This window comes from Molossus molossus, unplaced genomic scaffold (genome assembly GCF_014108415.1).
Source record: "Molossus molossus isolate mMolMol1 unplaced genomic scaffold, mMolMol1.p scaffold_m16_p_21, whole genome shotgun sequence".
Lineage (NCBI taxonomy): Eukaryota > Metazoa > Chordata > Mammalia > Chiroptera > Molossidae > Molossus > Molossus molossus.
The window spans coordinates 16,086,227-16,112,208 of record NW_023425357.1 but is presented as its reverse complement, the minus strand read 5'-3'; the positions used below and the strand labels follow the sequence as shown (position 1 = coordinate 16,112,208).

Below are 25,982 nucleotides of genomic sequence, written 5' to 3'. Positions count from 1 at the left end.
ACTTTTTTTAATCCTCACCTGAGAATATTTTTCCATTGCTTTTTAGATAGTGGAGGGGGGAGAGAGAGAAGCATCAATGTGAGAGAGGTACATTGATTGCTTCCTGCACCACCCCAACCGAGACTGGGGATCAAACCTGCAACCCAGGTACATGCCCTTGATGGGGAATTGAACCCACGACCCTTTGGTCCACAGGCTGACGCTCTAACCGCTGAGCCAAACCAGCCAGGGCATAAGATAACTTTCATATGTCATGTGCTTGAGGAAAAAGGAAAACTATTACCATAAATGTTATTAATTAAACAGTTCTTAGGATAACTTGATTAATGAAAGAATTTCAGCTGACTACTTTTATATACTCTTCGATAGTAATGATTCATACTACCATAAAAAAAGTCTTATTTCACTGCTGTGTTTCCTGCAACTAGAGCAGCACCTGGCACATAGCAGATGTGGGATGTTTGTTGAATGCCCGCTGCAGGTATACTTCATAAACATTATTCTAGCCTTGTTGGAAGATAAAAGTTGCTCACCTGTCTCTTGATCAAATACTTTTTTTAGTAGATTTTTAGGGGGAGGGAGAGAGATTGATTTGTTTTTCTAATTATTTATGCATTCATTGGTTGGTTCTTGTATGTGCCCTGACCAGGAATCAAACCCGCAACCTTGGCATTTCTAGACAACACTCTAACCAACTGAGCTCCCTGGCCAGGGCTTAATCAAAGGTTTTTAACATACATATTTGCAGAGCCTAGCTGATAGGAATGAATATAGGTCTACTAAAATTTAGCTTTGCTTGTGTTGCAGTTGAAATTAGGGTGCAAGCTGTCAACAAATTAATATTTTTAAGTTTATGAAGTATTACTTATCAGTTGTTGTTCATCATCCTTACTAAGTATTTAGGATTTTCTAAATTAGCTGTTTGTAAGGAGAGTTGGAAAAGTAAACATTTATTCAGAATATTTTGTTGTACATAAATATTTACTACTTTCAAATTATAGCCAGTTGTTTGGGGAAGAAGATGCTGATCAAGAAGTATCTCCTGACAGAGCTGACCCTGAAGCTTCCTGTGAGTAAACCATTTGGAATATGTTTTCTTATTAGTGAGCACTACCTTTATTTTGCTAATTTAATATTGACAGTTTAAGGGGGGAAATGCCATTATGTGCTAGGTGCCATATTATATGTTTAAGATGTAGTGTTTCATTTTTAAAATAATGTTTTTAAGATGCTTAGTCTCTTTTTACTGGCGAGAAAATTAAAGTGCAGAGACATTTCACAAATCTAGTAAATAGACCTGGGAGTTGTTACCAGATCTGATCACAGGGTTATACTTTGTACCTTTAGAAACTGAGGTACAATAAAGTTTTCAATGAGCAGGTCATTTTTCTTTCTCCAAACTCAAAATGTGTTGTGTGTAGGTGACTTCCATGAGTGACTTTTTTCCCTCCCAAATGTGGATGAGAGCTTAGTTCTATTTTATTACAGTTGAAAACAAAAGTCGTGTTTTTGTAGGGGAACCAATGGAAGCTGAAGCCAGAGCCAGAGCAGCGAATGAAGACGGTGACATTAAACGTATTTCCACAAAGGAATGGGCTAAATCAACTGGATATGACCCAGTTAAACTTTTTACCAAGGTTAGGTTTACTTGGGGATTGTTTATTTGGTGTGTTTTAAAATAGTATATGAAATTGAATTACATTTCTTTTTATGCCTAATGCTGTAATAAATTGATTGATGTCAAGATAAGCAGGTTTTGAAATTTTTACATCTGTACTAAATCAATATAACATCTTTATAGGAGGTAAAGTACAGAAACTTATACACTCTTGTCTTCCCTTCTCTCACTTTTACTGAAAGTTGGTTTTCCTTATAATTGGTGTTTGGTTCCTGCTGTTTCTCGTCTTCTATGCTTTTTCTGCTTAAATCTTCTGTTGACAATTTTTTAATCCCAAAGCCTTTTGTTCTTGGTTGAACCCCTTTTCATTAGTGCATATTATTTGTCTGCTGAATATTTCTAAAGAAATACTCAAGATTGTTTTATTTTATTTTTTGTCAATCCTCACCTAAGGAAATTTTTTCATTGATTGTTATTTTTAGATAGAGTGGGAGGGAGGGGAAGAGGGAGAGGAAGAGAAACATTGATGTGAGAGAGAGAGATACATCTATTGTTTGCCTCCTGCACAACCCCAACCAGGCCTGGGGATTGAACCTCCAACCCAGGTATTGCCCTTGACCGGGAATTGAACTCCTCGACCCTTTGGTCCTCAGGCTGATGCTCTGTCCACTGAATCAAACTGGCCAGGACTCAGATCTGTATTTTAAAGTCTTTATTTCTTCTGCCTTTGTTCCTTAGCAAGTTTATCTAACAGGTACTTGAAACTTTCTCAGCTCTTAAACTGCCTAATATATTCTTGTTACCCTCACTAAGCAAATGACCTTGAAGATACGGTAACAAATTTGAAGCCATTGGACATAATTTACTTGCTAAGAGAATGTTCCATTTCACTGCAGACTCATTATTCTTTTACCTTCCGTTGGAGGGAAATGTCTGAGTAAAGGCTAACTTTTCTACCTCTTATTTTTCTTTCTCCTTTATCTTATTTTTCAAACAGTATTTTCTCTCTGCCCTGCATCTGTAACCTTTCCTGTCTCCTGCTCTCTGCTTTCTAACATGCACAGGTCTTGCTGTCCTAAGCAAATGGCTTGCTACTTCATCCAGCTTATATTTCATATCTTTCCTCACTATCAACAGGTGTCACAGGTTGATTTTCTTAAGCCTGTTGCATTATTCTCTCACTATTCCCTTTTCCTTAAAAAAAATGGTTTTTATTGTGATTATACTTAAAATGCAATGAACGCTCAAATGGATAATGACAATATTTTTCAAACTGGTATCTATATACCTATTTGTATTCTAATCCAAGCAACAGTTGAATGCCAGAATAATCTGACGTATATCTCCAGTCTTTTGTCTAACAGACAATTTAAGCATCTGTTGTGTGTCAGGCACCACCTAATGTCAGGAGTTTTGTTTTTTTTTTAATCCTCACCTGAGGATACTTTTTCCCATCTATCTTCAGATAAAGTGGGAGGGAGAGAGGGAGAGAGACAGAGACAGAGACATTGATGCGAGAGAGACACATCAACTGGCCGACTCCTGCAAAACCCCGACCAGGGCCGGGGATGAACTGCAACTGAAGTATGTGCCCTTGACCGGAATTGAAACTGTGACTCTTTTGTCTTGGTCTGATGCTTCTACTACTGAGCCAGCTGGCCAGGGCTGTACAGGAGATTTAATGGGGAACACGACAGAAAATAGAGTCCCTGCTCTTTGTAGGGATCTCAAAGTCTAGAGAAGTCAAACATTGAACAAGTAATTGCAGATTCATTGATAAGACATTAAGTTTAGTTGCATTGGAACCTTTTAATAAAAAGTAAACTTATGCCCTGGCCAGTTTGGCTCAGCGGTTAAAGTGTCGGCCTGCGGTACAGAGAGACCCGGGTTCGGTTCCCGCTAAGGGCACATACCTCGGTTGCAGTTTGTCCCCGGCCCTGGTTGGGTCATGCAGGTGGCAGCTACTCGATGTGTCCCTTTCACGTTGATGTTTCTCTCTCTCCCCCTCCCACTCTGTCTGAACAAAATATGGAAAAATGTCCTCGGGTGAGGATAAAAAAAAAAAGAAGAATAAAGGTAGGGATAAGAGTGCAGCATATACAAAGAAAATCTTGGGTTGCAGTACTGAAGTCATTCCCATTAAAGGGGAGAGTGGAAGGAGGACTGGGAATGTAAGCTGAGGCTAGAGCAGGCTGGGCTTTCTAGGTTATGATAGGGATGTTATATGAAGGCAGTAGGAATGCATTAAAAGATAGTCTATAGCAGTGGTTCTCAGCCTTCCTAATGCCACAACCCTTTAATACAATTCCTCATGTTGTGATGATCCCCAACCATAAAATTGTTTTTGTTGCTACTTCATAACTGTAATTTTGCTACTGTTATGAATCACCATCAGAAATATGTGTTTTCCGATGGTCTTAGGCGACCCCTGTGAAAGGTGTTTCGACCCCCAAAGGGGTCACGACCCACAGGTTGAGAACTGCTGGTCTGTAGTGTCACTATAAGGATGTAGAGGGTATGCAATGCACCATTCTGGCACCTTATTATCCTCTTGTGAGCAATTTGGGACAGTGCTTTCTGGAGTTGTGCAGTGACTGAGTAGTCTAAAGGACAACTTCCTGTATCCTGTATTCCCAGTGGAATGGGAAGGAAAAGTAGACTAACAGGAATTGGGGTGTATGAGGTGAGGAATCAATACCTGGTTTCCTGCTGGGCAGCAGGATGAACAGAGGTAGCATTCTCTGAGGTAGGTGCAGTAGGAAGCAGATGTGTTGGGGTTGGAGCATAAAGGGAGGAGGTAGGTAGGACTCCTATGAAATATTGGAGAAATAATAAGTGATTTTATAGGTCAGTAGAAGGGTTTGGAGTAGCTATGTATTAAAGATGCATAGGTTTATAGAACAGAGTGAAGATACTTCAATTCAGAACTCTGAGGGACTCTGGGCATTTAATAATAGGATTTTTAAAGAAAAGACATGGAGCTTGTGCTTTGGAAACCATGCTGATTCCCCATGGTCTGGATAACTTTTCAGCCAAGTGCTGAAGGTACTCTACAGAGTGTCTCCAGCCACTTTTGTGACCCCTGTCATATTGAACTTCTCAATCTTTTCCTGTGTACCCATTTCAGATGTTAACTTTCTTGAACTCTTTCCTCATGTCTCAGATAAATACAATAAAGTTCCTGATAGTACTCCAAGTTACGTGGTTTTCACACTAAATTGTATTCTAATTATTTGTATATTTGGCTGGTTTTCCAAAGATTAAGGATGCCTAAATTTATAGCAGATAAATATGTTGAATAAATCAATAGAAATGCAACCAAGGATATTAAAATCATTTTAAATTCTACCATATAGAATAGTGTGATATATGTGATAGTCTTTCAGTATATAGTAATGTTTATGTTTTTCAAATAGTAATCGTCTTTTTGTTCATTTTGGTGGGGGGGCACATTTCAACAATGTTACAGATGGTTAAATTCTGTTCTTAATAACTTTAGAGTGTGTATGTTTTATTTGTGTGTACCTACAGATTTGGAGATATTGCAGACTGGTATCTCCAGGCTTAATGATTGTGTTCAATTCTTGTGGAGTTGGTGTATGTTTATTTAGTCCCTTGGTTGGTATGACTGTGCTTCAGAAGATCTTTGGAACCTTAGGGAAGCTTTTAGGGAGGTGACTTGCTAGGGCAGGGTCATTCATCACAGTTCAGAGTTCCCTTGCTTTGCACTCCTCAGAGTACCTCTGCCTTTTTCTTTTTTTTATCCTTACCCAGGGACACTTTTTTTTCCTCATTTATCTTCAGAGAGAGGGGGGTGGGGAGAGAAAATTCGGTGTGAGAGAGACACATCGAGTGGTTGCCACCCACATGACCCCAACTGGGGCTGGGGTCATACTGCAACCTAGGTACATGCCCCTAGCAGGAACCGAACCTGGGACTCTCCGGTCCATGGGCCGACACTCAAATCGGTCAGGGCAGAGTACTTCTGCTTTTAACTATCACAGATATAGGAGCTCTGTGTCAAAATTTTCTTTTACAAAAGGCTTGAGCTTCTTTTAAAAATTGTTAATCTAGGCCTTGGCAGGGTTGCTCAGTTGGTCGCAATATGCCAAGGTGTTGTGGGTTCAACCCCCAGTCAGGGCACATACAAGAATCAACCAGTGAATGCATAAATAAGTGGAACAACAAACTGATCTCTCTCTCAAATCAATAAATAAAAAAAAATTTTAATTGTTAATCTGTCCAACCAGTGTGGCTCAATGAATTGAACATCGACCCATGGACTGAGAGGTTCTGGTTTGATTCCCAGTCAGGGCACATGCCCAGGTTGCGGGCTTGATCCCCACTGAGGGGCTTGCGGGAGGCGGCCAATCGGTGTTTCTCTCTCACATTGATGTTTCTATCTTTCTCCCTTCCTCTTTCTCTAAATAATCAATTAAAAAATTGTTAATCTACTGGTATACAGCATGTCTTTATTTTTTTTTAAGTCTCTCTTTTTTTTTTTTAAGTTTTTTTTTTCCTTTATTGATTTTAGAGGGAGGAAAGGAGAGGGAGAGAGAGAGAGAGAGAGAGAAACATCCATGAGAGAGAATATCAATTAGCCGCCTCTTGGTTGCCCCTCACTGGGGATCAGGCCCACAACCTGGGCATGTGCCCTGACCAGGAATCAAACCAACGACTTCTTGGTGCATGGGTCGTCCAGCCACTGAGCCACACCAGCCGGGGTATGGCATGTCAGAAGATTTTATAGTGTAATATTGATAATAAATCAGCAGTGAAATTTTGTTGTATTTTATCAGCATAGGGACTGTAGAGTTTATGGAATTTATTGATTTATTTATCTATTTATTTATTTAAAGCTTTTTAAAGATGATATCAGGTATCTGTTGACAATGGACAAACTATGGCGGAAAAGGAAACCTCCGGTTCCATTGGACTGGGCTGAAGTACAGAGTCAAGGTAAAGGGTACATTTTAGTATTTTTGATACCTAAATTGGAAATTCCCTCAGTCTTTAGCTAGCCCTGTTATTTCTGAACAGTGGTATACATTCAATGGTAAGAAGTTCAAATAATTCAAAAAATTATAAAGAAGGGAAAATCACTGGAAATCTTATCACCTACAGAAATAGCCACTGTTAATGTTTTAGGGACTGTCTGGTAGTGAAATCTCTGCACATAGACACGAGCACTTTGTGTAATGGAATTAATGCTCTAACTTTTAGTAAATAGTCCTTTATCTGTTAACATTTAGTTGTCTAATATGTTCCCTGAAACACAGTGTAGTGACGAAAATATATGTATACACATCTTTGTATCTTTGTGTGATTATCTCTTTAGATTTAAATTAGGAACATATTTATAATTTTAAATATGAGTAAAACTATTGCTATAGTGACAAATTCCTTATCCCACTCATCCTCAACACACTGTCTGGATGAACTGCTTTATCTGAATTGTATGGCAATTGAATTATGCACAGCAATGGTCAGCACATTGGAACTTAAAGGGTCCCAAGGAGATTAGAGATGTCAGTTTGGAGCAATTTCCTACAGTAATGGATATTTGGGATTTACGGACCAATATGAGTGTGGTTCTAATAGTATCCACTTATTGAGTGCTTACTATGTGCTGGGTATAATGCTTATCATCTTATCTATATTCTTGAATCCCCTGGTAATCCTTTGAGGTTCTGAAACAGTCTTGCATCTTTCCCATCTCAGTATTAGTAGTTTTCTTTTTTTTTTAATCCTCACCCGAGGACATTTTTCCACTTTTTGTTCAGATAGAGTGGGAGGGGGAGAGAGAAAGAGAGAATCATTGATGTTAAAGGGACACATCGAGTGGTTGCCACCCACATGACCCAACCAGGGCCAGGGACAAATTGCAACTGAGGTACGCACCCTTAGCAGGAACCGAACCCGGATCTCTCTGGATTGCAGGCCCACACTCCAACCACTGAGCCAAACTAGCCAGGACAATTTTCTTATACAGATGTATGTGTCATTGTTATAATTACTTTAATAGAATTTCTTTTATATTATTTTCTTAATTGGTCAGGCATTGAATTATTAAAACTGTAGAGAAATGATATTTACTAGTGAAATTGCTAATATTTTTTTTCCTTAGGAGGAGAAATCAATGCAGCAGATCAACAAAATGAACCCCAGTTAGGTCTCAAAGACCAGCAGGTTCTAGACGTAAAGAGCTATGCACGTCTTTTTTCAAAGAGCATTGAGACTTTGAGAGACCATTTAGCTGAAAAGGGGGATGGCGCTGAGCTCATATGGGACAAGGTTCGTTTTGAAGTACAGTGGTAATTACTTATATATCAGATGTATATTTTAGTTCTTGAACTGTAATCAGAAGCTAGTAATTTTTTCAATATTGTTTATTTTACCAGATTTTGGGGACATGGTTTTGATTTTGTTTGGATGTTTATCTTTAATCACTACATTGAACTATGAATTTTCTGCATGAATTCAGGCAATATCATAAAACCTCATTTTAGATTCTAGTAATGTGTTAATGGTTTAAAATTATGTTGGCTAGAGAAATATTGTGAATGTATTAGAGTAAAATATTTTACAAACTTAAGAAAGCTTCCTGTGTAGTATAGATTTGTTAACAGAGGTCAAAATTCTTTTGGAGACAACAGCTTTGGACCAGTTTGACCTTAAAAGTAACAAAATTGCCTTTCTGTTGAAATAATTATAACTATTTTAGAGGTCTGAGACCTCTAAAAACAAAAATAAGAGTAATATTCCTTACAAGTTGATATAGTATTTTACAATTAGGGTGTGTTTTTTTTATATAGAAGTATTTTTTTTTTTAAGATTTGTATTGATTTTTAGAGAGAGGAAGGAGAGAGAAACATCCATGTGAGAATGTAATATCTATATGCTGCCTCCAGGATGCCCCCTATTGGGGATCGAGTCCCCAACCTGGGCACGTGCCCTGACCCAAAATGAACCTGAAACCTTGCAGTGCATGGGATGATGCCTAACCAACAGAGACACACTGGCCAGGGCTAGATGTTGTGTTGTGTTTTGTTTTGTTATCCTCACCCAAGTACACTTTTTGCATTTACCTTGAGATAGAGAGGGAGGAAGAGAGAGACACACATCAAGTGCTTGCCACCCACACGACCCCAACCTGGGCCAGGGACAAACTGCAACTGAGGTGCGAGCCCTTAGCGGGAACCGAACCTTGGACTCTCTGGTCCGTGGGCCAACACTCCAACTGCTGAGCCAAACCGGCCAGGGCTAGATGTTGTGTTTTGAGGTTTGATGAGTTTTACTTTTTTAGAGAAGGAGGGATGTGGGGGTGGGGGGTACATTGATGTGAAAGAGAGATGCACATTGTCAGTTGCCTCCCACATGCACCCCAGTTGGGGCCAGGGATTGAACCTGCAACCCAGGCATGCCCTTGACTGGGAATCGAACCGAAGACCCCTTTCAGTGAGCAGGCCAATGCTCTAACCATTGAGCAAACCAGCCAGGGCAAGTTTTAGTTATTTTTAATGCAGGCAATATTTTCTAAGGCTACAAGTGATATATCTGATACAGAGTTTATATGTTCCTATGATGGTAAATATTTCCCATGAACTTTAAGAAAAAAAGTTTAGTCAGCTTTAGCAAACTGATGTGATAACTTTGTGTGTGCAAATTTTGGAATTGTTGAATCACCCATGTAAAATCAAGCTACTAAATTTAGATTTTTGAAATTCTTATAAACATTAGTCTCTTAGGTATATGCGGTACCAGGAGTTATTACGTTTTAAAATAGATTGGCTGCCTCCTGCACATCCCTTACTGGGGATCCAGCCTGCAACCCGGGCACATGCCCTGACAAGGAATCAAACAGGGATTTCTCAGTGTGTGGGATGATGCCTAATCTGAGGCACACCAACTGGTTAGATGTGTGTGTTTTTTAAATATTGTTTCTTTATTGATTTTAGAGAGAGAGAGAAACATCAATGGGAGAGAACATCAATCGGTTGCCTCCTACATGCCCCCCCCTGGGGATTGGGCCCACAACCTGGGCATGTGCCCTGACCAAGAATTGAACCGGGACCTCTTAGTCCACGGGTCAACACTCAATCCACTGAACCATACCAGCCTGGCAGCGAATGTTGTGTTTTTAACAAATTGAAGACAAGACCTTCTACCAGCAAAAGGATTGTGACTTGCTTTATTATGACACTCGCTTTATTTTGGTGGTCTGTGACTGAACCCACAGTATCTGCGGTATGCCTGTACTGACTGATGGACCCAGGAAAGGGTTGCCATTGTCAATTAATGGAATTGGTGTCTGAGTTCCTAGGAGCCTGATGGCTCATGGCATCCTTGTCAGATTATATTCCTGGGTCAGTGGAGCTGGTGATGAGACCCTGCCCCCTACTCATCCCATCTTCAAGCTACAAGCAGTAAGGCTTTACCGCTCCCTCGTGGCCATCTCTTTTTCTGGTTGACTGACTGCAATGTTATAAACATGCAAGTATTGTTCTAAAAGTAATGCTAGTGAAATTCGTAAATTTTGGGGGAGACCTGTTAAATTATTTAAATTATTGGTAGGATGACCCATCTGCAATGGATTTTGTCACCTCTGCTGCAAACCTCAGGATGCATATTTTCAGTATGAATATGAAGAGCAGATTTGATATAAAATGTAAGTTGTTTTGTACTTCAATTGTATCATCTAAAATGCTATGTTAGTCTTTTCTTTTTTAACAGTTAAACATATTCATCCTTTTTTTTTTTTAATTTTTAACTTTTTTTAGCAATGGCAGGGAACATTATTCCTGCTATCGCTACTACTAATGCAGTGATTGCTGGGTTAATAGTATTGGAAGGATTGAAGATTTTATCAGGAAAAATAGACCAGTGTAGAACAGTGAGTATTTCTATTCTATTTGTATTTTTTATTTACCTTCTTTGTAAAGTAATATATATTTGCAGGGGAAAAAATAATGTATTAAAAATACAACATTAAACTTAACAGTTAAAAAATTAATAAAACTGGTTTAGAGCAATGGAAAATTAATTATCCCAGTTACTTTGTGAGTGCTAAAGTTCTTTACGGGTTTTAAATTTTGTTTGGTTGGTTTATAGTCCAGTTCTCTTTAGTCAATTACAGTTTACATTTTATAATATTTTGTATTAGTTTCAGGTGTTCAGTATAGTGGTTAGACAATCATGTACTTTACATAGTGATCCCCCTGATATTTCCATTACCCACCTGGCACCATACATAGTTATTACAGTATTATTGACTATATTCCCTATGCTGTACTTTGTATAGTGCTGTGTTTCTTAATCATATTATTATTTATTTATTTTGGTTAATCCTCACCCAAGGATATTTTTTCCATTGATTTTTAGACAGAGTTTGGGGGAGGGGGGCATTGATGTGAGACATATCGATGATTGGTTGCCTCCTGTACATGCATGCCCCCAACCGAGATGGGGATTGAACTGTAAACCCAGGTACATGTATGCCCTTGACCTAGAATCGAGCCCAAGGCCCTTCGATGTGCAGGCTGACATTGTAACCACTGAGCCACACTGACCAGGGCCTTAATCATTTTATTTTAAACCTGTTTTATATTATTTGATAATGTTAATGTCTTAAACCTTTATGAATGATTTTACTGTTATATCTGCCAGATCTGTCTCATAGTATATCGTTTCCTTGTATGGTGTATGATTGGTTGTTTTGTTTTTAATCCTTACCCAAGGATATTTTTCCATTTATCTTCAGACAGAGTGGGAGGGGGATTGCGAGAGAGAGAAACATCTATGTGAGAGAGACACATGGACTGGCTGCCTCCCGCACCACCCCAGCCAGGCCTGGGGACCAAACCCCAACCGAGGCACGTGCCCTTGACCAGAATTGAACCCTGGACTCACTGGTCCGCAGGCCGACGCTTTCAACTGCTGAGCCAAACTGGCCAGGGCTGTTTTTTGTTTTTTAAATATCTTTTTTATTGATTTTAGAGAGAGAGAAACATTGAGGAGGGGGAGACATCAATATTGATTGGCTGCCTCCTGTAGGCCCCCTGCTGGGGATCGAGCCTGAATCCTGGGCTTGTGCCCTGACTGGGAATGGAACCTGAAACATCTTGATGCCAAAGCTCAACTGTTGAGCCACACCAGCCTGGCAATGAGCTTGTTTTTTTTTTAAACTCACTTAGTATTTGTTAAAACTATATCTTTGGTAATTCCGTAAAGACCCATTAAATGTGTTTCTTCAAGGAGGATTTGTGTTTACTTATCTGGGGTCCTACCAGTCTGGGAACATTTTTAAATTCCTTAGTTTTTCAATCCACATACTTATTCAGACAGCAAATCTGCATAAACCCTATTTTATTTTACTTAATTATAAAGGAAGATTTCCCCTCCTTGATGCACCAAGGTCGTAATTTTTCTTGTTATTTCTGTGGAGAAGATAGCTTCTCTTTGCTCTTCTCCCCTTGCAGGTTCTTGTTTTATGTCTCCTTAGGTGTATCTGAAGATTAGAGCCACTTGGATATTCTCTTTGGATTCCGGCTTTCATTTTGTATTGAGTTTGTGTGTCTGAAGATGCTTTGCTTTCTTACTCCTTAAAAATGTTATAGCTCTGGCCAGTTTGGCTCAGTGGTTGGAGCATCGGCCCGCGAACCAGGGGGTCCCGAGTTCGGTTTCTGCCCGGGCCCGTACCTCGGTTGCAGTTTGTCCCCAGCCCCAGTTGGGGTCGTATGGCTGGTAGCCACTCTGTGTGTCTCTCTCACATCGATGTTTCTCTCTTCCTCCCTCTCTCCCTCCCACTCTATCTGAAGATAAATGCAAAAATGTCCCCAAGTAAGGATTAAAAAAAAAAAATGTTATAGCCAATCGTTTTGCTATTTGTTTCCCTTTTTAAAAGGACCAATTTAATTTCAAGAATTTCTAAACAAACAAAAACTAATTAGTGATGATACTCTTGTTTTTCAGTGCCATTATTGATGCAGTCTTTGAATATCTTACTGTTTTCATGAAATTCAGGATCAAGAAATGTAGTATTGTATTTCCAGTGTGCCATCTTTTATTAAAATTTTTTTTTGCTAACATATTTTTTATTTCTAAGAACATTTTTTTAGTTCAAACTTTTTTTCTTTATTGATGTTTAGAAAGAGAAGAAAGGAGATGGAGAGAGAGATAGTAACATTGATGAGAGAGAACATCGACTGACCTCCTTCTGCATGCCCCCCACTGGGGATTTGGCCCACAACCTGGTCATGTGTCCTGACCAGGAACCGAACCAGCGACCTCTTGGTACATGGGTCGATGCTCAACCACTGAGCCACACCGGCTGGGCGAGTTCCAACTTTTTAATAGCAGGTTTAATTTTATCCTGTGGCTACCATATCCCTTTGAGCTCACATTACTAATTGTTGTATTTATTAAAATGTCCACTGTTCCTCTAGCATCCTTCTTGATTCTTTGCCATCTCAGCTCTATTCCTCTCTTGCGTTAATGATACTTATTTCTGGGGGTTTTTTTGTTCATAGTGAATTTCAGGATTGGTTAGTAGTGTTAGGCTGGATATTAATAGTGTCAGTGATTGTTTCTATTACTGTCAATTGCTAAGGCACAGTTATTTTTCCATTGAAGCTCAAACAAATCTGTTCCCCCATTTACCCTTCTTCCAGCCTGCCAGTACAATGACTTAGTACCAGTAATACTGTTAATACAGGAGATCTCTCTACCTCTTAACTGCCTCTGGAGGAATTTACTTCTTTAAGCTTGGGGGAATGCATGGGGTTTTTCTCTTTAGAATTAATTAATGTTAGCAAATACCACAGTACTTGGTAGTCACAAGATGAGAATTTATATATTAGCTTTCAGTGTTACCTGACATTTGTTCATATTGAATCTGGCTAGTGTTCTCCAAACTTTGTAGTAGTTTGAGGTTGGGGTCTTCTTAAATTTCAGTGTAGTTTTTTTAATTTGCCTTGGTTCTTATTTTTCTGTTTGGGTATTAGGGAAATGGTGAATAGGTGCTAGTAGTGCCAGAAGTACATTAGTTTTTTTCTCTTAGTTATATAAAAGTTAATATCATAATCATAGAAAACTCAAAACGAAAGGCAAGCCCATTGGTTCCATACATCTGTGAAAGCATTATCATTAGTTGGAGATATTAATGTATTGGTCTTGTTGAGAACTTGGCTTAAAAATGATAAGAATAACCAGTAGGGAGATACCCAGAAGCTGATTATTGATACAAGAGATGAGTATACCTAAGCCCTTAGTCTTGCTAGATTAGTTTGCAGGGTAGTCTAGAGTATTAAATACAAGATTTCTTTTCAGTAAGCTCAGCCTTTTACAAGGTAGCTAATTTGAAAAGTCATATGCTTAGTCATGATTTTTCCTTAGCCCTTTGCCGTTTAGAAGGGAATATTTACATCCTTTTTTATTGGCTATACAGTAAATACGAGTAAATTTCAGATTGTATGGTGTATAAAATTGTGACTTGAATTTCTGATTGTGTGATTTTCACCTCCAAAGATTTTTTTGAATAAACAACCAAACCCAAGGAAGAAGCTCCTTGTGCCTTGTGCACTGGATCCTCCCAACCCTAATTGTTATGTATGTGCCAGCAAGCCAGAGGTGACTGTGCGACTGAATGTCCATAAAGTGACCGTTCTCACGTTACAAGATAAGGTAAGTGCAGAGGCTAGTTCTCTTCTACAAGTTCGTTCGTTTTCCTTTTCCTAAAATAAAATAAAAAAACACCTCATTTTCTTTTGCATTTTACTGCGTGACGGCAATAACTAAAGACTGGCTGCTGAGGTGTGTTGCTCTGATATCCTTGGTCACTTTACCATTTGCAATCTTGCTGGCCCTTTTCTCTGTGGTTTCAGAATATGTGCTGAAATATGTGATGTAATTCCAGAAAGGAATTAGCTGTATTTGGCTAGAAAATGCACCATGGGTATTACAGAGGTGGTGCAGTATCTTGGGAAGCAGGAGGTTTTTGCTCACTGTTTTTCCCAGATAGCATGTACGTTCTGTATTTTTTGACAGACAAGAGGTGTCCTAAAACAGTTTGGTGATGGTCCTGACTCTGGTCTGTTGAGGAGATGCAGCATTTGTTTTATTTTTATTTATTTGTTTATTTATTTATTTATTTATGTATTTATGTATTTATTTATTTTACTCCTCACTTGAGGATATGTATTCCATTGATATTAGAAAGAGGAAGGGAGAGGAGAGAGAGAGAGAAACATCAATCAGTTGTCTCCCTCACACACCCTGACTTGGGACCGAACCCATAACCTAGGTATGTACCCTTACCAAGAATCAGACCTGCCACCTTTCAATGTACAGGATGACGTTACAACCAACTGACCTGCCCAGCCAGAGCAGGAGATGCAGCATTTGTATACCTGCATTCACCTATAGCGCTCCAGAGTGAGGGAAATGGGGGATGTGGTCTGGTTCTATGGCCAGGTTTTTAGTTTCCCCCTAAACTGGCTAGTTTGGGTTTTTTTTATTAGGGAAGATATCAAAAATTGCCCCAGTGGGCATTGCTTCCCACCTTTGGGATTACTTCCATTTTTTGTTTGTTTTTTTATCCTTACCAGAGGACTTTTTTTTTTTTTGCATTTATCTTCAGAAGGAGAAGAAGGAAGAGAGAGAGAAACATTGATGTAAGAGAGACATATCGAGTGGCTGCCACCCGCACGACCCCAACAGGGGCCGGGGACAAACTGCAACTGAGGTATGTGCCCTTGGCAGGAACCGAACCCAGGACTCTCCGGTCCGCAGGCCAACATTCCAACTGCTGAGCCAAACTGGCCAAGGTCAGATTGTTTTATGATTATATCCATCATCATGTTATATCCTTACATGCCTCCCAGACCTTCAAGGTCCTACAGACTGCTTAAGAGGGAATGTCCTGCCCTGGCTGGTTTGGTTCAGCGGTTAGAGTGTCCGCCTGTGGACCAGTGAGTCGCAGGTTCAATTCTGGTCAAGAACATGTACCTACCTTGGTTGCAGTTCGTCCCCACCCCTGGTCAGGTTGTGCGGGAGGCAGGCAGTTGATGTGTCTCTATCACATCGATATTTCTCTGTGTCTCTCTCTCCCTCCCTCCCTCCCTCCCTCTCACTCTATCTAATGATAAATAGAAAAATATTCTCAGGAAGAGGAATATCCTTTCTCCCACAAATGTATATACAGAGCAGTTGATTGGATCTTTTGTTTGGGATGGGGAAACAGCAGGACTTGGAATACTGGTCAGTAGAGGGTGGTTGCCCCACCTTCTTTTTTAGAAATAATTATACTTGGTATCTACTCATGCTTGCACTTAAAGGCAAAATTCCATTATCTGTAGAATAAACCGACCTTTAAAGAATCCCCTTCCCCCTTTTTTATTTTTAGGAGCATGTAGATTTGACAGAATAATGTCATTTTTGGACCATCTGAGAATAAAGTTAATGAGAAAATTTGCGACTGTAAAATGTCTGTTAGTACAGGGTTGTCATGGAGACTAAGAGGAAATATGTATTTAGCTAAGTACCTAATCTTCAGGGAAGGACAAAATACCAAGAGCCAGTCAAGGAGTTCTCTGTCCCCCATTTGGAGGAAGTTGTGTCTGATCTTTATCTTTATCAGTATTCAAACGGGATAGAGCATGGGCATGAAATAATTGGTGGAATTCCCACTGCTTTTCTACTTGCCCTGAGGTATCTTGTACAGCTACTTGGCCCCCTTCCAATGGAAGGGGAAAGTAAGACACTTTATGGAAAAAAAAGTCCAAGTATTTTATGGTCTTTAATTACATATATTAATATTTTGAATCTTTTATCCCTGTAGATTGTGAAAGAAAAATTTGCTATGGTAGCACCCGATGTCCAAATCGAGGATGGGAAAGGAACAATCTTAATATCTTCAGAAGAGGGAGAGACGGACGGTATGATACATTGCATTTATATACTGCCTTCATTTGAGTGGAGATGCCTAAATGAAGGAGTGCACGCTAGTTTGTCCATTCGAGGTGTACGTTACTCAGCATCACAGCTGAACGTGGCCATGTGGTCAAGGAGTGCTCTTCCAAGACGGCATGCCTTGGTGGGATCACAAGTTAGTCTGGGGAACTCTGTATTGTCATTGTGTCTCAGGGGCTGTTTTTCTATAACCCAGCACATAGTCACTATGTACAGTGACTTCAGTGCTCTTGTCCACTTCGAAGGCACTGCCTTGCTTGTATCATGGATCCTGGAGCTACAGTGGTAATGAGATTGCCCTGGCTGTTGGCTGTTTGGTCCCTTCGTAGCCTGCTCCTATATAGAGCAGAAAATAGTGTTGAAAATCAGTGCCTAGTTTTGGGTTTTTAGACTTTTTTAAGTTCAAGCAGGCCATCCCTTTTGTTACTGCATTTGTTATAGAAGGTTCAATGCATTTGATTCTGTTGAAGCTTTCTTAGTGAGGATTGGTTCTGGTCATGCCTCCTTCAGCCTACACTGGTTAGTCTCATTGGTCTTAGAATTCTCTTCTGTCACTTTGGCATCTCAGAATCTCTTGGGTTACCATTTTAGTTGATTTCTTGATATTCTAAATTTTGCCAGAGTACCATTACTTTGAAAATTTGGGGGCACTGTTTGTTTGTTTGTTTGTTTATTTTTATTGACTTAATTTATTTACCTATTTCTTTACTGGTTATTTAATTCAGTACATTTTGCCAAATCCTAATGGGGATTCAAATGTTAAGCCTTCTTTAAAACTTAGTGTCAGGATTCTTCTTGGCTGTAGTTCCTTGTCAAATTGTTTGGACTTTTAGGTCATGAGTAATTGGAGGCCATGTTGTGGCTGGGTAGTAGTGTATTTTAAGAGTCTAGTTGAATATTTAGTATTCATTCTAGCCAGCTGTCTTATCCAAAGAAAAAAGTTTGTTCATGGTTCTACCCTGTTCTCTTAGTCCTAGCTGGCTCTCAAATGTTAGGACCTTAAAAATAGAAACTGGTCAAGAATCTCGGTGGCTTAAAGGGGCCCTTCTCCACAAAATATGTGTGCTGCTGAGGGTGAGATAGCATTTATTCAAATATATGTGGAGTCCTGTACTATAGGCATAGTTATAGGTAGTCATAATTCAAGGACGAGTATGACAGGAGTCTCTCATTTGAAATACTTTATAGCCTGGAAGGAGAGATTATCAGCTAGTGGATTTAGTACAGTCTAAGAAATACTGTGGGAAAAGAATGTATGAATTGAAACCTGGTGAATGGAAGGTTAAAGGGAGGTCACAGAAGAAAGGACTCCTGGGCCAGTTCTTGAAGAAGTTAAGAATCCTCTGGGCAGAGAAGGGAGTGTCTGCATTTGGGCAGAATGAGCAGCTTCTACAATGGCATGACTTATGAAACAACATAAGAGGCTTTGGGAATGGCTAGTCACGTTGTTTCACTGGAAGGTAGGGTGCGGTGGGGTGGCAGTGCCGGTTCACGGGAGGTGCACTGGAGGACTTTCTGTGGCTACACGTAATGTGTCTCTGCCCCTCCACCCCCACCCCACGGTTTAAGTGGTGAAGTAATGTGGTTACCTTGTAGTATAATTTCCAGAATGAGTTAGGGGTAAGAGAGTGGAGGTGGAGCCAGTTAGGGAGGGGAATGAGGGATTTTTACTAAGGTAGAAACAGATGACAAGAGACGTGCAAGGTCAGAATTTAGGGCACTGGTGAAGCAGAGCAGCATCGTTGCAGGACTGTTGCCAGGACTCTGGCTTTACAAATGTGCTAATTAACCAGGGTAGACTGCACAGTAACTTCTCCTTTTGAATGTGTTGGATCTGAGGAGTTTGTCGTGAATGGGGAATGTGTGAAAGGTCTTAGGGGTGGAAGGATGGGTGGGAACTATTGTTTTCTAAAGACATTCCAGGTAGATTGGAAAGTTAAAATAATACATTTGTATAAAAAAAACACACAAAAAAACTAGAAACTGTCGGTCTTTCTGCATTTCAAAGCCTAGGGAGGAAGATACTTCCTAAGCATTTTTCTTTTAAGCAATAAAAGAAATAATAAGCATTAATTAAATCACATAAAGTTAAACATGATAACTAGAATTTAAAATATAGTATGCTTAGTATATGACAGGCACTGTGGATATAGGTCAGAAAGTTCTTTGCGGTCTGTGCGCCTCACAAACGCACTCAATAAGTGAACTGGGAGTGCATATAGGGAGCAAGATGAGGAAGCAGGGTTTTCTCTTTTGAAATCTTTACTTTTTATGAAAATTTAAAAATTTATATTACAGTTTACATGCAATATTGTTTTTGTTTCTGGTGTACAACATAGTGGTTAGATCATTATATACTTTACAAAGTTATCACCCCATAAGTCTACCCACCTGACACCATGTGTAGTTATTACAGTATTACTAATTCCCTGTGCTATAGAGGAAGCAGTTTTGTAGATGAGACCTGAGTGTTCTCACAGGTCAGGAGAGAGGAGCATAGTGATGGCAGACAGACTCCAGAATAGGTGACACCCAAAGTTTGGTGGGAGGGATCGTTCTTCATGGGAGTATTTACAGTCCATGTAGCAGAGTGTTACTGAATGCTACTGGGTGCTAAGCACATTCTGCATACTGGGGATATTCAGATGATACAGAAAAGACATGTGGAAGATAGAACGAGGTTGTAATGTTTATTTTTGGGAGGCCCCACTGGCTCTTCATTGAGAAATGTTGATGTTGGAAAACAAATTTTTTTTTTCTTTTTTTTATCCTTACCCGAGGATATTTTTCCATTTTTTGTTCAGATAGAGTGGGAGGGAGGGGGGAGGAGAGAGAGAGAGAGAGAGAGAGAGAGAGAGAGAGAGAAAGATCCATGTGAAAGGGACACATTGAGTGATTGACACCCGCACAACCCAACCAGGGCCGGGGACAAACTGCAACTGAGTTACGCATCCTTAGTGGGAACCGAACCCGGGTCTCTCTGGACCACAGGCCGACGCTCTAACCACTGAGCCAAACCGGCCAGGGTAGAAAACAAAAATTTTATTTAGAGTTTTCTCATATTCTGAATTATAAAACTTGCTTAAAAGTTTTGTTGTGGCTTGGCCAGTGTGGCTCGGTGGTTGAGCGTCAACCTGTGCACCAGGAGGTCACCAGTTAGGTTCCTGGTCAAGGCACTTGCCCTGGTTGTGGGCCCAGTCCCCAGTGTGGGGCACGCAGGAGGTGGCCAATCGATGTTTCTCTCTGTCTCTCCCTCTCCCTTCCTCACTCTTTAAAATTAATAAAGATTTAAAAAGTTTTGTTGTGGATAAACTCTTTACAACATAGAATATATTTTGGGCCCCGTCTGGGTAGCTCAGTTGGTTAAAACATTGTCCTGATAGCCACGGTTGTGGGTTCGATCCCCAGTCAGGGTACATATAAGAAGTAACGAATGAATGGATAGATAGGTAGAACAACAAGTCAATATTTCTCTCTCTTAAATCAATAAAGAATATATTTTGAACTATGGAAGTTGTCTTTGACTGCTCAAGATTCTAGATTAATTCAGTTTGAATGGGAGAAAGTTCTCAGAATTTCTCATTTTGGTGCTTTTGAAGTAATAGTAGTTGAGTGTTCAGGGATGAATTCCTAAGTGGCAAATGTTTTATTTATTTATTTATTTATTTATTTTGATAGAGTGGGAGGGTGGGAGAGAGAGAAATATCGACATGAGAAGGACACATTGACTAGTTGCCTCCCGCATGACCCCGACCAGGTCCAGGGATAAACCGCAACAGTGGTATATGCCCTTGTCCGGAATTGAACCCGCGACTCCGTCCATAGGCCGATGCTCCAACTGCTGAGCCAGACTGACCAGGGCATAAGTGGCAAATATTTTAATGGATTGTTTGCTAGGGCTGCCATACCAAAATACACAGATAAGGGTGACTTAAATAACACACATTTATTTTCTCATAGTTCTGGGGCTAGAGGTCTTAAAGTGGCAGCAGGTTTGTTTTCTCCTGAGGTTTCTCTCCTTGGCTTCTCATGAGGATGCCAGTTAGATTGGATCAGGGTCCACCCTAACAGCCTCCTTTTAATCATTTTTAAAAAGCACTATCTCCAAATACAGTCATATTCTGAGGTACTGGGGTTAGGGCTTCAACATATGAATTGGGGGCGGGCCCACAATTCAGTTTAGGGTAGGGTGTTAACCTCTTTAAAACTAACGTGACTGCTCCATGGAGCTATAACTAAAGTATTCGAATTTCTTTAAAATTTCCTAGCTAATAATCACAAGAAATTGTCAGAATTTGGAATTAGAAACGGGAGCCGGCTTCAAGCAGATGACTTCCTTCAGGACTACACTTTATTGATCAACATCCTTCATAGGTAGGAACTATTAATATTTTATTTTTTGTTTGTTTGTTTGTTTTTTTATCCTCACCCGAGGACATTTTTCAATATTTTGTTCCGATAGAGTGGGAGGGAGAGAGAGAGAGAGAAACATTGACATGAAAGGGACACATCGAGTGGTTGCTACCCGCAGGACCCAACCAGGGCGGGGGACAAATTGCAACCGAGGTACATGCCCTTAGCGGGAACCAAACCCAAGTCTCTCGGGACTGCAGGCCAATGCTCCAACCACTGAGCCAAACCGGCCAGGGCAGAACTATTAATATTTTAAATGTAAGAAATTATTTGACTATACAACTTAAGGTACAGTGGATGAAAAAAAAATGTTTTCTTACCCTTAAACTCTACAGTTCATATGAAACTGCACTGTATATTTGCTTAAGTTGGCACTAAATTCCCTGAGGTTTGACCTACAGAAAATTTGGGGTATTCAGAAATTAAATGGGTAAACAAAAAATGTTTTAACTGTTGTTGATGGTGGCTGATCAGGAAGAGGGTAGAAATCCAGGCGTTTGAGCCCAGACTGGTTTGGCTTAGCGGTTAGAGAGAGTGTCGGCCCACAGACCAAAGGATCATGGTTCAATCCCCAGTCAAGGCACATGCCTGGGAAAGAAATCAAGGCATTTGAATAGTTATAATCAGAGGTGAGTTCGTTTTAATAATTGAACTAGGATAAAAATTTGTTATTTTTAAAGATTCATTAGAAGAAAATAAGTATTTCATTTGTGATCTGTAACATTAAGAGAATATTAAAATTATACTGTATAGATTCCTGGGTCATATGTATACTTTTAATTTCATTTTACATCCTTCATAAGAGGCACTTAAAATACTTTCATTGTAGGATATTTGCGAGTGTGTGTGTGTATAAAACAATTAAAATCTAGATGGTCCTCCACTTGGGTAATGTTCTCTGTTGAACAAGGCGCATGTAGTTTTGTGCATGCTCACTGATGCCCCTAAATCGCACCCTGACTTAGGACTTTGGGGTACTGTCTAACCAACAGCTTTGTCCAGCTGTTTTGCCAGTATCACCATCTCTGTACAAACATATAACTTTGTATCGTTTGGAGAACATTGTGTTTCATATGTTTGGTTTATGAAAAGCATAAAATTACAGGAAAGACTGAATTTGGGTTATTAGTAATGAGTATAAGCTTCACAAAGTCAGACAGTTGAGTCAAAGACAATGCTAAGAATGAGCTGTAGCCGCAGGCACCAGTTGGATGTCCGTGGTGTGCTTGGGTTGGTGTGAAAAAAAGACAGTGAAAGGGCAGGTACAATAAAATGAAAATATATTAGAAGGTATCTAAAAGAGGAGGCATGATTAGGGTTTTTTAAATCATATTTTTTAGCTCTCTCAGAACAGACCCCCCTTTATAACAGGTAAGTCTTTTGTTTGACTTTTATGCATTAAACCTGGATATGTGGTTTTGGGAGCGCATTGCAGAAGCAGAGTGCTGCCTGTAGGTGGGGGAAACCCAGGATCCATGTATCCTACTCCTAAAACCAAATCACTTCGATCAAGATCAGAGTAGGAGTGTAGACTCTCTTCACATAGTAGCTGAAGAATGATGCCAAAGAGTTAACATCAGGCCATAGACCTTTGGACTCAGTTTTCTGCTTTAGCGATAAAGTTATTTAACATTTAAAAAAAAAAAATGCACACCCTTCCCCTTATTTGAAGGTGCAGTGAGTGGTATGTACAATTTGAGTTGCAGTTTGCAATGACCTGTATGACAAAAATCTGTTGCATATAGTCTTGTTTTTTATTTTAGCTATTTGAAGGAAAATCAGAATCTAAATATTTGGTGTGTACATAGCATACACTTCAAATACCTCTCTGGTGCATCTTTGTTTTTGTGAGTAGTCATAGCACTGTTCCGTTTTATGGTGTGTGGTTCTCTTACAGTGAAGACCTAGGGAAGGATGTTGAATTTGAAGTTGTTGGTGATGCCCCAGAAAAAGTGGGGCCCAAACAAGCTGAAGATGCCGCCAAAAGCATAACCAATGGCAGTGACGATGGAGCTCAGCCTTCCACGTCCACAGGTGAGTCATGGCCCCAGCCAGCAGGTTGCTAATTACCCAGCAGGCTAGACTATACAGAAACAAACTATGATTATTTGATGAACGTTGACCATAAAGTAGAAATCAAAAGGACTGTTAGAGGTATGTGTTGGTTTGGCATTGATTGTTTTAATGGCGATTTGAATGTATGACCCATAAAGCCATTTAAGACTGGGGGAAATTCTTACTGAAAATAAAAACACTTTGCCATTTTTTGTTCGTGGATTTTTATAACTGGTTATATCTGTGAGTTTACTAATGCATAAAGACCATTTATTCTTAGTGTAGTAGTAGTTTTGGATTTTGTATCCCCGTTTTACTTAGAGGTGACAGCTCTGTGCATCTGACTATTATGAGTGAGCAGATGCTTGCTGAGTATAGAATTATAGATTTCACAGTTTTCTCAGAGTCGGTGTGACTTTGGAGCAGTGCAACAGAGGCTCTGTTTTCTGGGTTTTCCGTGCTGGTGCTTGTACTTGTATTTGGATGTCCACACAGACACACACACCACCACCCCTTCATTCTTTAAGTCAGGAAACTAAAAGGTACCAGTTTTTTTACTTCTGTTTCCATTTCATTGACCCTGGGTCTTTGGTGTTCTTTGAATATGTTTCTCGGTTCTAATGTCCTCTGAGTTTTAAAGGTGGACTTTGAGACTATCTAGAGTTTGGCCCACTTGTGGGCCATGGGTTCTTGACCTTCCCCTCACCCCCCTCTGAAAATAGAGCCAACATCCTTTGAGGAACGGACTGTGGTGGCTTTTTAAAAATCATAATTCAAAATGTACATTTATTGATCATCTGAGGGTAGATTTTAGAGACTGTGGCAATAAGATAGGTACTCTGCCTTTGGTTTGTTGGGTCGGGGCACAAAACTAACTGGTGTAAGGTTAAATGCATGTACTATAGAGTCTCCACTGTGTGTGTTGTATCCTGGCCTCATCCTCTGCTATGGTGTGATCTTGGGCAACTCAACCTCTTTGTACCTCAGTTTACTTTTCTGGAAAATGGATAATAATGTTATCTTCTTTATAGGGTGGTTGTGATGATTTAATGAGTTGTTATATGCAAAGTGCTCAGAGCAGTTCCTGGCACATTGTAAGTGCTATGTATGTGTTGTTGTTGTTTTTTATTACATCACAGTATTAGGATTTGCACCCTCCCCTTTTCTGTTGGAGAAATAGGAACAAGGAACTGTAGTAATTTGAGTAATATAATGCTTGTTACTGGTTTTTTTTTTATTATTATTAGAAAAGAAATAGGTGCTTAATACAGAAAACATGAAGTCAGTACAGTCTAAGGGTACCCTTTCTTAAGATCTGATGTACATCAGAAGAGTTAACTTTTCAACTTATATGAAATATTAATGATCTACTAGTAATTCCCATACTTTTAACCATTTTTTTCCTTTTTTTCCCTGAAATAAGCACAAGAGCAAGATGATGTGCTCATAGTTGATTCAGATGAAGAAGGTCCTTCAAATAATGCTGACATTAGTGAAGAAGAGAGAAGTCGAAAGAGGAAATTAGAGGAGAAAGAGAATATCAGTACAAAGAGGTCACGCACAGAACGTTCAGACGAGCTGGATGATGTGATAGCAGTGGATTGAACAGCAGTGCCTCTGACAGAATCCTCACTGCATTAGGTCACCCCGGGCAGAACCAGGTTGTTTGTTAAGTCCTTTGTTCCAAAGGGGACAGGTTGACCCTGGTGACTTGAAGATGATCCTGCTCCCTTTGAAAGCACTCATTTTGCTAGAACTATTAGACACATTGCGATATGCTGTATGGAAAGTAGGAATATAGTTTTAAAACCCTTTGAACAAAGCGTTTGCATAACCAGTCATGAGATGAAACAACACAATGCATGTTGCCTTTTTTAATGTAAATATCCTTAGGTATCATTTAATAGTTTAAAATATTGTGGTTTAGTAAAGTTGATACCTGGTTATAAATATTATGCCTTTATTTTTGGTTAGAAAAAGAATTATTTTTAGCCTAGATCTAACCATTTTCATACTCTTAAACAGATTAAAAAAGTATCAAGTGCTATGCATTGAAACTTTTTAAATATTAACTGGCACTATGTATATTGATGTAAAACAATGTTAATTTACTAAGTATTCAGCTTGTACTGCCTGGTATGTCTGTGTAAGAAGCCAATTTTTGTGTATTGTTACAGTTTCAGGTTATTTATATTTGATGTTTTGTAAAACTCAAATACGACTATACTGTACTTATGGACCAAATAAATGGCCTCTGCATACTTGTACATGCCTGCACAGTTCACGTGTCTGCTGCCTTGTTGGGTTTATCCATTGTATTTACTGCAGGCATGCTAAATTCTTTCCTTTTAAAAAGTTAACTTGTAATGGATGTGAAGGTTAAAAGATCTCCACTATTTGCCATAGATGATTACTTTCTAAAATAAAGCTTTTAATGGCAATGTTGCTTTTTAAATTTGGATTGTAAATAGTTGACCTTTTGTTGAGAGTATTTAAGAGTATCTTTGGCCAGCCCCATTAACTTAGAGCCTTGGATTTGAGATTCCAGAGGCTGAGTCCTTTTTTCTGCAGTCTTCTCCACTTCTTTAGAGTACCATTCATTTTGGGCCCAACTCCAGCCTACCGATGTGGCCAGACCAGCTCTGGATGCATCAGCACTCATATCTCTGCCTGGACCCCAGAGGGCCGGTAGGGTCCTCTCCTCACAGGTGTGCCTTGAGTTTTCAGATAGCAGAACCCCATGAAGCTTTCCCCATTCTCTGTCTCTGCCTGTGGTTTTTTGGCCACAGTCAACTAAACTTCAAACTGATCATTTATTATATTGTCTCACTGTGTGTAATTCTTGATTGCCACCTAGCTTATTAATTTTTACTCCTTGTTTTATATCATTTGCAAATTCAGCATGTAATCAAAGCCTTCAGAAAAGTCG

The 25,982-nt window shown here is 39.6% G+C and overlaps 1 protein-coding gene across 3 annotated transcripts in view; it reads left to right on the top strand.

The window, feature by feature from the left end:
* Window positions 1-25,381, top strand: part of UBA2 (ubiquitin like modifier activating enzyme 2) — a 36,194-nt gene extending 10,813 nt beyond the window's left edge. The window contains exons 7-17 of one of the 3 annotated variants that reach the window (XM_036274599.1): window positions 1,002-1,069; window positions 1,516-1,637; window positions 6,478-6,577; window positions 7,746-7,912; window positions 10,193-10,286; window positions 10,399-10,511; window positions 14,144-14,299; window positions 16,455-16,551; window positions 20,854-20,959; window positions 22,896-23,032; window positions 24,477-25,381. In XM_036274599.1, the coding sequence (XP_036130492.1) occupies window positions 1,002-1,069; window positions 1,516-1,637; window positions 6,478-6,577; window positions 7,746-7,912; window positions 10,193-10,286; window positions 10,399-10,511; window positions 14,144-14,299; window positions 16,455-16,551; window positions 20,854-20,959; window positions 22,896-23,032; window positions 24,477-24,658 (1,342 nt within the window). In that variant the 3' untranslated portion in view covers window positions 24,659-25,381. Of the gene's footprint in view, window positions 1-1,001; window positions 1,070-1,515; window positions 1,638-6,477; window positions 6,578-7,745; window positions 7,913-10,192; window positions 10,287-10,398; window positions 10,512-14,143; window positions 14,300-16,454; window positions 16,552-20,853; window positions 20,960-22,338; window positions 22,370-22,895; window positions 23,033-24,476 lie in introns of those variants that run through there. The other 2 variants (XM_036274598.1, XM_036274600.1) reach the window with 2 other exon arrangements.
* The last annotated feature ends 601 nt before the right edge of the window (window positions 25,382-25,982 follow it).